Source organism: Trachemys scripta, chromosome 14 (genome assembly GCF_013100865.1).
Source record: "Trachemys scripta elegans isolate TJP31775 chromosome 14, CAS_Tse_1.0, whole genome shotgun sequence".
Classification (NCBI taxonomy): domain Eukaryota; kingdom Metazoa; phylum Chordata; order Testudines; family Emydidae; genus Trachemys; species Trachemys scripta.
Genome location: NC_048311.1, coordinates 34412399 through 34421512, shown reverse-complemented (window position 1 = coordinate 34421512; position 9114 = coordinate 34412399). Strand labels below are relative to the sequence as shown.

At 58.3% G+C, this 9114-nt stretch overlaps 1 protein-coding gene across 3 annotated transcripts; it reads left to right on the top strand.

Annotated features, from left to right (window-relative positions):
- The first annotated feature begins 169 nt into the window (after positions 1-169).
- On the top strand, positions 170-6976 carry AFMID (arylformamidase). Of its 3 annotated transcripts, none has more exons than XM_034790386.1 (11): positions 170-643; positions 1381-1471; positions 2059-2163; positions 2288-2336; positions 2589-2674; positions 2754-2826; positions 3225-3322; positions 3989-4067; positions 4544-4715; positions 6035-6139; positions 6493-6976. In XM_034790386.1, exons 1-11 carry the CDS (start codon positions 614-616, stop codon positions 6520-6522), a joined length of 918 nt encoding a protein of 305 aa, XP_034646277.1. In that variant the 5' UTR covers positions 170-613; the 3' UTR covers positions 6523-6976. The 3 variants fall into 3 exon arrangements, with proteins under 3 accessions (XP_034646277.1, XP_034646279.1, XP_034646278.1); XM_034790387.1 differs by having other exon boundaries at positions 171-643; positions 4580-4715; XM_034790388.1 differs by lacking the exon at positions 3989-4067 and having other exon boundaries at positions 4525-4715.
- Positions 6977-9114: the final 2138 nt, after the last annotated feature.

Genomic DNA, 9114 nt, shown 5'->3' with positions numbered 1-9114 from the left:
CAGGTCCTGAGAAGCTCTGTTCCCAGCGGAGCCCCGCAAGCCAGACTCGCGGTCCCTGTCACCCGGGGTGGACGGAACCGAGCCGGGAAACGCCCGTGTGTGTGACCTGCCCCGAGTCCCGGCAAGGCGCAAGAGTGGAGGGCGGGGTGCAGGGACGGGGGGTTGATACAAACCAAGTGGAAGGAACAAGGTCTTTGTTATCTGGACGCTTAGCCGCTCTCGGGGCAGCGGCTGTCTACACTGGGGAGCTGCCCAAAGGGGTCAGGGCTGGGCCAGTCCCGTGCCCGACAGCAGATGCAGGAGCAGGTCCAGGGAACACGGAGGACAACGATGGAATAACCTGTCCACGGGGAAGTTTCTTCCTGCCCCGTCTGCTCCGCTGTCTCCGAGCTGGGGACCGGGGGAAGCAGGGGGCAGGGCAGACATCTGCGGAACTCGTGTTTCGGTGGGTCCCGCGGCACTTTCCTGAGCTTGGCATCGGCTGGGGGGGGAGTGTCCCACAATCCCTCCGCCCCCAGAACAGCCAGTGGGGACCAGGCCAGCCCCGGCACGCATTGGTTTGCGCTGGTCACATGCAGAGACAGCCCCTGTGCGGGTCGCAGTGAGCCTGGACATGGGGACGTGGCGAGACATGACAAAGGAGGTAAGGGGAGAGGGGACTACAAGAGGGTGGGGGTGGGGGGAGGCTGCGGACTAGAGTATCCTGGAGGAGGAGGGGTAAGTAAGAGCGACTTTGTCTTTGTGACTCCTTGTCGGACAAGGCTTGTCCCTCTACCCTTTGTGACTCCTTGTCGGACAAGGCTTGTCCCTCTACTCTCAGGACATGGAGATCAAAGTCCAGGGAGCCTCATTTGGAACAGCTCAGTTATTATCTTTGGGACTGAAACCACTGGTGGGGTATAGCCTTCTCCTCCCAGCTTTGCCAGTGCCCCTCAGTCCTAGCCTGCAACTCCCTGGTCCCTGTTATTCCAGCCCTAGGCTGCCTCTCTCTCTCTCCCCTCTTCCGATGTCTCTCAATCCCAACCCATTGTCCCCCTGTCATTCCAGCCCTGGGCTCCCCTCACACATAGAGCTCTACCAATGCCCCTCAGTTGCGACCCACAGTCCTCTGCTATTCTAGCGTGAACACTGGTTTAAGAATCAGTGGGTACTGCTTTAAGACTCACATCCCACAACATCAATAGCTGGAGATTGTTAATGCTGGGAGCCACGTACACATTCTGTTTGCCTTTTCTCTGGGTGGATCCTGCTCGGTCCCTCTCTCCGGTCCCAGAAACACCAGCTTTGTAGGACCAGAAACTCATCTGAAGGCAAGAAGATAAAAATCTAGCTGTGCTGGCCCCATTGTGTGTGTCTGGATTTGTGGTGTGTTCCCTGCAGGAGCTAGAGAAGCAGTATGCCCCGAGCCGGTGGTCTCACCGCATGGACAAGGAGGTTGTGATAGAGGCCCATGTCAGGGCGGTGACTGAAGGTAAAGGGCCAGCAGGTTTTGCCAGGGGATAAGCTTCCCACAGAGCAAAGGGTGGAGAAATGGATGCAGATGTGACACATACTGTGCAGAGAGAGCATCTCAGATGCAGACAGTAGCGTATAGCACTACTGAGAGCTGGGGGGCGCTGGCAGGTTACTAGGTGAGCGTCCAGACCCAGACTTCTCCCTGTGCTCTGCCTGCTCTGTTCTATTTGCTTGATGATGCTTGTGCTTGGATTCTGTGCAACACAAATCCAAAGACAGCCCCAACCCCAAAGAGTTGGCAGAGAAGAGAAAGAGACCCCCATGGCAGGACCCACTAATCACCCAAACAGGTGACTTGGGGCCTTTGTTTGTAAATTACCAACTCCCTTGTGGGCCCCACAGAAGCAGGTGGGGATTTAAGGGGGTTTGGACTGCAGGGTGGTGGCTTGGCAAAGGGGGATGCAGTGTCGGAGAGCTGACCAGAAACAGACGGGCTCCCAGGTCAGAGCTGAGTCTGGGAGCCAGGGAGGGGTGAGGGGGCTGCTTGCCTGCTGCACCATGGAGCAGCCAGTGTATGTGGTTTGTACTTCATTTCTCTCACAGGCACCCGGAGGGCCCAGGCCACCATGCAGACCCTGCTGCATGTCCCTTATGGGGGCAATGATGGGGAGAAACTGGACATTTACTTACCCACAGATCCCTCTGGAGGTAAATGGGAAGAGGCGGGGGTGTGGGATGAAAGCAAGAGAAGCTGGGAGAACAGGGAGTGGGGAAGGGGAGGGAACATGCAGCGCGCCTTGCCTGCCAGGTTACCTTTTGTTGTTCCTTGCAGCCTTCCCACTCGTCCTGTACATCCACGGTGGATACTGGCAGTTTTTAAGGTGAGGCAAGTCCTTTTCAGGGAGTTATTTGTGGGCGGGGGGACCTGTGTGAGGGGCTCAGCCTTAGCCCCAGAACTTCCTCCTCAGGTGTAAAAAGAGTTGAAGCTAGGCCTGTCCTGGGTGCTGCAGGTCCAACAGGCAGATAATCGCCGCCCTTGGAGCATCCCTGTGGCTGGCCCTGTCTCGGGGGGATCTGCTCGGCTACATTCCAAGCAGTTAAGCATGTGACTCACCAGTGTTTCTCTTCTCCAGTAAGGAGGTGTCGGGCTTTATAGCGCCCCCTCTGGTGACACAGGGCATTGCGGTGGTGGCGGTTGGCTATGATGTGGCTCCGAAAGGTAAGCGGTGCCAGAAGTGGGAACAGCATCTCCTCTCCTTAGCCCTGTGGCCCCTCCTCACTTTGTGCTCTCTGCCTAGGCCACCTGGATGTGATGGTGGCGCAGGTGCGGCGCAGCGTGGCCTTCATTGTGCAGCAGTATTCAAAGATCAGGTAGGGCAGCGAATAGCTCTTGGTCACTCGTTCTGTTGTCCCTGCCAACCTGCAGGGTCCACGGCAGGAGGAGGCCACGTCAAGGCAGATCACGCTGAAGGCATTTCACACAGCATTTGGGAACTGTGGTAGTGAGTATGTGTGGATGGACCCTGAGGAGTAGGAGTCTGGAGACATGCACTACTGTACCCTCCTCTCGGTGGGGGCGGGGACTGGAGCAGATGAGAACTAATCCGGCTCTTCTGACCCCACTGCTAGGAATGCTGCCACCTTCATACTCTGACTCTGTCCATTCCAGACTCCTCCATTCCAAAGGGGAGCCCCACAGCTGGGTGTGCAGACCCCAGTCCCCTACCTCCCTGCTCACAGCTCCTTCTGTCTAACCTCGCCCCGTCTAGCGGAGTTTACCTGTGTGGACACTCAGCAGGGGCTCACCTGGCAGCCATGGTTCTCTCAACTGACTGGGAGGAGTACGGAGTGACACCAGACATAAAAGGTAGCGCTTGGTTTCCCCAGGGACCTCACCACCCCTCCCCTGTGCTCCATGCCCCATAAAGCAGGGTTTGTTCATTTGATTGGCTCATTGAATCATGATGCATTACACCCCTTTCCACTCCAGCCCCGTGGCTCTGTTCTGCTGAGAGGCGAAGAGAGCAGAGTGTTTCTGTGTTCCAAAGCGGCATATAATGCAATGGACTCTGCCTGGCAACCTCCTTTGCCCAGGTCTGTAGTGTGGTAGCACCGAGTGCCCAGGGCCCCATAGTACCAGGCACTGTACGAACATGTAATCGATTGTCTCTGCCCCAAGAATCTTTCTGTTTATGTGTGAGCCTGGAGACCACATGGGGATACAACGAACAGACAGTGGGAGCATGAGAGAACCACAGTGTGTGTCTGTCTCTAAGCTCCCAGGTGCCATCTTTCCCTCCAGGTCTGAGTGTGCAGTGTCCTCCAGAGCATGCTTACTGGCACGGCCCTGCCGTGGCCTTCCGGGGTAGGTGTTTCACCCTGCCCTGAGCAGTGACCTGGGAAAACTGCGGTGAGGTACAGGCCAGAGAGGAAATTTCCCCTACGCTGGGGAATGGGGCAGGCTGCTGTGAGCCGTAGGGTCCCACAAGCCAGGTGAGGCCCTCACACAGATTAGGGTGTTTTTATTTTCCAGGAGCTTTTCTAGTGAGTGGAGTCTACGACCTCGAACCCATCACGCACACCTCCGTGAACAACCGGCTCCATATGAGCCGGTGAGCGCCCTGGGGTCCAGAGCCAACACGCCCTTCAGTGAGACAGCCATGGAACTCACGATCAGGAACACACAGGCAGCTTGCCCCTGCCTGCATGGCCCCTTGTCCCTGTACGCCCTGCCCATGTGTGTGCACCATATCATGCATTCCCCTGCTCCAGCCCGCACGCACACACTCTGCCAATACAGCCTGCACCCGCCCCCTTCTAACACGCGGGCAGTACCCTGCAGTCCGTGGACACAAACCTGGGTACGTGCGCACTCCTTGTATGCACAGGCTGTGCACACCCTGCTCCCGCCTACACATCCTGGGTGTGCATACTCAGCCCCTTCCCAGGCACACACAGGCAGTACAGCTATGCGGTGTGCAGTGTGAACATGAGGACTAGGTTCCCCTGTGCCCAGAGGAAAGTTCTTCCCCACCATAGCGGGGTGACAGGCTGTGCTTGCTTTCCCAGCCCTGCTCCTCCCCTGCAGGTCTGACTGCTCTGCAGTGACACTGTCTCTACCCAGGGAGGTCGCCTGGAGGAACAGCCCCATCCTAGGCGTGACAGCAGCGACGCCTGCCAGGAAGGCCTGTGAGGTGCTGATCGCTGTGGCCCAACACGACTCGCCAGAATTCCACAGACAATCCCAAGAGTATTTCCAGGTGCTGCTCCCAGCAGCCCCATCGTCTTTACTGTTTCACACCCGCGTGTGCATCTGCATGCGTGAGAAGGGAAGTCAGCGGCAGGACCCCAGCCCAACTCACTAGGCTCTTTCCATCCTTGCTTGCAGGTGTCCCAGGATATTAGAGACATAAGGAGTGAGATAATATCTTTTATGGGACCAGCTTCTGTTGGTGAGGTAGACCAGACCTGAAGAAGAGCTCTGTGCAGCTCAGATGCTTGTCTCTCTCCCCAGCAGGAGGTGGTCCCATCAAAGATTTTACCTCACCCACCTTGTTTCTCTTTGCACCCTTGCTACATGGCACCCAGCTGGAAACCTCTCTGGGGTCTCCTGTCCCCAAGGAGCTGGGGCTTTGGTTGTGCCCTGACTGGTCACTTTCTGCACCCCTAGATTTTCCCTACAGGTCTGTGCAATGGTGTGGAGAAGCGCTGGCTGCTAGGGCAGGGTGGGTTTAGCAAGGTACTGTGGACACAAGTAGTTGGACTGGCCCTGCCTGAGCTGGAGCCCGTGAGGTAGCCACTAATTGGTGGCAGGTTCAAGCCAGGGGTTCCCGAATACAGGGAGAAGGCCTCTAGCCAGGGCTGAAGGTAGCCTAGGCGGAGCTACCCAGGGGCAGCCAGAGCAGGAGGGGATTTGTTCAGCTCAGAGAGCTGTGCTGGCCCCCAGGGGCATTTGCTTTCCACCCCTTCCTTCAGTGGGGGTGACTGCCTGGAAGAGGTGCACTTTGCAGGCTGTCCCACTTCAGGCCTGGCTTTCCTTCCAGCTTATAAGCTAAGCAGGTTCTGGTGGGGCCAGAGCTTGGATGGGAGACTGCAAGAGCTGGACCAGACGGCAAAGAGCAAGGAACCTGATCCTGGAGGGTGGTGGGATGCTCTGTGCTGCCATTTGCCTCTTGGCAGAACGGCCCAGAATGACTCTCATGCAGCAGGGGGACCCGTTGCTTAGTGTTGCCTGGCCCCCCTCAGCCTCCCATCCAAGCGATGACTCAGCGGGGCTCACGGGGGATGGAGGCGTATAACAGGAGACTGCCTCTCCCACCGCAGTGTGTGATCCAGCACAGAGGCGAACTCCCCAGGGGGTTGGTGTTGGGGGGGGGGACATGGGGCTAGTTTCTGTGATGGGCCTGTTTGTTCAGGAAGAGGATGCCCCACTCCCTGCTGGTGGCATTTGCTCCAGTTGGGAGCTCTTGGGGCAGGGCTGCTGCTGCTTCCTCCCATCTCCCTCACCCTGGTGCCTGGCTCCTGTGTGGAGGAGCAGCCACCTCCTCTCTGAAGTGCTTGGTCTTTCTCTTCCCTCCAGGCCTTGCGCTCAGCTGGCTGGAGAGTCTCCCTGCTGGACATTGCTGACACGGATCACTTTGACGTCATTGAGAAGTTATCCCAGGGGGGCTATATCCTGACTCAGGTAAGAGGGTAGGTGGGCTCCCTGTGGGCACTAGGGCACCAGAGCTCTTGTGGGCTTGGCTCGGCGTTGGAGACCACCAGCCAAGATCAGCTTGGCCAGGGGGAGGCTGCCTCCTAGAGCTAGTGCCACCTGGCGATTCCGATACTGGTCTGTGCCTCAGCTGTGTCAGAGCCTGGTGCTGGGGCAGGGCTCTGCTTATTAGCAAAGCTGGCCAGTGCGTGGTCACCACTCGACAAAGAGCAAGGGATGGGGGGAAGCTGAGCGACTCCTTTCTCCTGCTCACAGACACCCGCTGCAGCGAGCAAGGCCTAGCCGCCTGTTGTTTATGGGATTCTTGTTCCTTAACATTTCAGGTGATTTTGAACATGATTTCAAGAGCTTGATTTGAAAGCGATGGGAGCAAAATGGAGGCTGCAAACCACAGTCCCACTGACAGTCAGTCACTGCCTGGTCCCCGTCTGACTGGGACAAGACTAGCACCTCCCTTGTGCAGCCCTGTCAGAAGTGCCCTGGCTGCTTGGGACAGACAGTTGCCTTTTCTGCCCCTCTCTGTCTATCTAGTTCCAGTTCTGTGCAATCCCTGATGCTGCCTGGAACAGGGAAGGGCCAACTCTAGTGGGGCCTATTAGAATATTCCCAATGGTGCCAGTGGTTCTTGTGCCCGGTGTGCTGGGCACATCACCCTTGTCACGCAGGCTGATGCCTGGCTGCAGCGTACTGGCCAGACAGTCCGGTGGGGCTCTCCCTGGCTGTCTGGCTCCACTGTGGGTTTGCCCCTCACAGTTTCCCTGGAACTGGTTCTTGTGAATATTAAATAAAATCTGAACATAAATAACAGCTGCTGCTTTCGTATAAACCTCTCTCCTGGGGAAATGGCCTTGTCATAAATCCATGAGTGCAGGCAAGACACTATTACTGTATAAATCAACTGCTCCATCTTCTCCAGAACCACAGAGCTCTAGTGGCGGAGCGAAGAGATTTCCCATTGCTGGCAGTAGTGGCAGAACCCGTACCCAGCACTCTGCAGGAGGCCTAGCCGTTAGGTAACTGCCCACAGAGCACCAGGTCAAGTCCCTTCTCTGCTGCATATGGCAAGGCCTCAGCGGTACAAGACTGGTATAGCAGACTGTGTCACCTGCTTCTCCTCTCCCCCCCCCTGCGTAGGATATGGGAGGGGTGTGGCTGGCATGTGCTGTGCTCCGGTGATCACCTGGTATAGGCAACCATGGGGCTGCTCTAACTTGCTCCAGGGCCCAAACCAGCTCCTGTTGCTTCCTGGTGGAAAGGTGAATAATGTTACCTTTGCCCCCACTCTTCTCAGGTGAGCTGAGTGAAGCCTCGATGCGTGTAGGACTCTAGTTCACAGTAGATTAGAGCCTGCTCTGGTCAGCGGGGGGGTACTGGGGCCCCGCCGCCCCAGATCTGGCTATTTTGTTTGGTTTACGCCCCACCTTCATGAGGCTCCAGCTGGGTGCAGTGCTTCCTCCGGCCTGGGAGCCTCGTGCCACCACTCTCCTGACAATCACTGGCAGTTTCACCATGAGGACTGTTTGGTTCCCTGATGACAGGGGGCCATGGCAGGAGCAGGGAGTTTGTGTGGCTAGGACCCTGTCCCCCGCACGCTGCTGTCCCCACAGTGCCTTGTACTACCACCCACGTCAGCACTGGCTACATCCATCGCTCCCCCTGGAATTAGTAGTGTCCAGGCCAGAATGTGTCAACCCATCTCCTCCTTGGGTTACTGCCCCCTTTGCACCAACGCACCCTCAACACCGACCCCTTGACTGCCCACCCCGTGGGTCCAACACCCTGCAGTGCCTGTCCCCGCAGCCCATGGCTAGTTTCTCTATCATGTATTCTTCATGCACAAGGCTCTATCCCCTGCAACAGCCCCAAAGGGGAGGAGCAAATGTGGCCTTGCCAAAGACCAGAGACATCACCCAAGCTACTGTGCACAGCCACTCCCAGCAACGCCAGGAAGTGCCCTGCCCCTCCTGCTGCCATGACTGCACCTGGCCTGAGAGCACCGCCTGCTGCTTTGTCTATCCCCTTAGCCCCTCCCCTCCTGTTCTTGTCATGGGGCAGGAGAGACTGGGCCCACCCCCTGTGTGAGATCCTACCCACTTGTGGGGACCCCAGCCTCTTACACCACTCACCATCACCTCTACCCTGGAACAGGTGATAATAGGGATCCCCCAACCCCATGGAGCTGTTCCCAGAGAAGACTGGGGCAGCATCTCTGGGCAGGGCCAGATTAACCTTTTGTAGGCCTGGTGCCAAACATATTTGTGGGCCCCCATGGAGGCAGTGGAGCCTGGCGTGGGGGGGGTCAGTCCCCGGAGCAAGGGGCCAGCCAGAGGCAATGGGGCATGGCATGGCAGGGGCGGCTCCGCCCAGCCCAGTGCGAGGGCACTATTTACAGACCGGCAGCTGCCAGACACACAGTGGCTTGCCCGGCCCTGTGCTGCCACCATGCCCCTTCCCCTTGGGAGTGGGCCTGGGCCGTGCCACACAGCCACCCCCTGACGCCCAGCACCCCCTGACTCCCTATGGCCAGAGCCCCCCCCCCCGACCCACCCACAAATGCACAGCGCCCTGCACAACACCACCCTGCCCACGCCCCACCACAACTGCCCAGCACCCCACATAGAACCCCCACTCCCTAGTGCCCCAACACACACAGATCCTCCCCGCTCCTTCACAGCCCAGCACCCCCCCATGCGCCCCACAGACCCACTCCCCCAAGCCCTGCCTCCCGGACGCACTCACCGGCCCTGCTGGGAGGCGACTACCAGGGTGAGCTGGCAGCACAGCCAGGGCCAGGAATCGCTCCGGCACCTCGGCAGTGGCGCAATCAGCCAGGCCAGCACCTGCCCCGGCCGGGAGCCCTCAAGACGCGCTTGCCTGGAGGGGCCCAGCCAAGCTCCCCGCCACTGTGCTCCCCCCACCTGGCTGAGACTAGCCAAGCTTCTGCG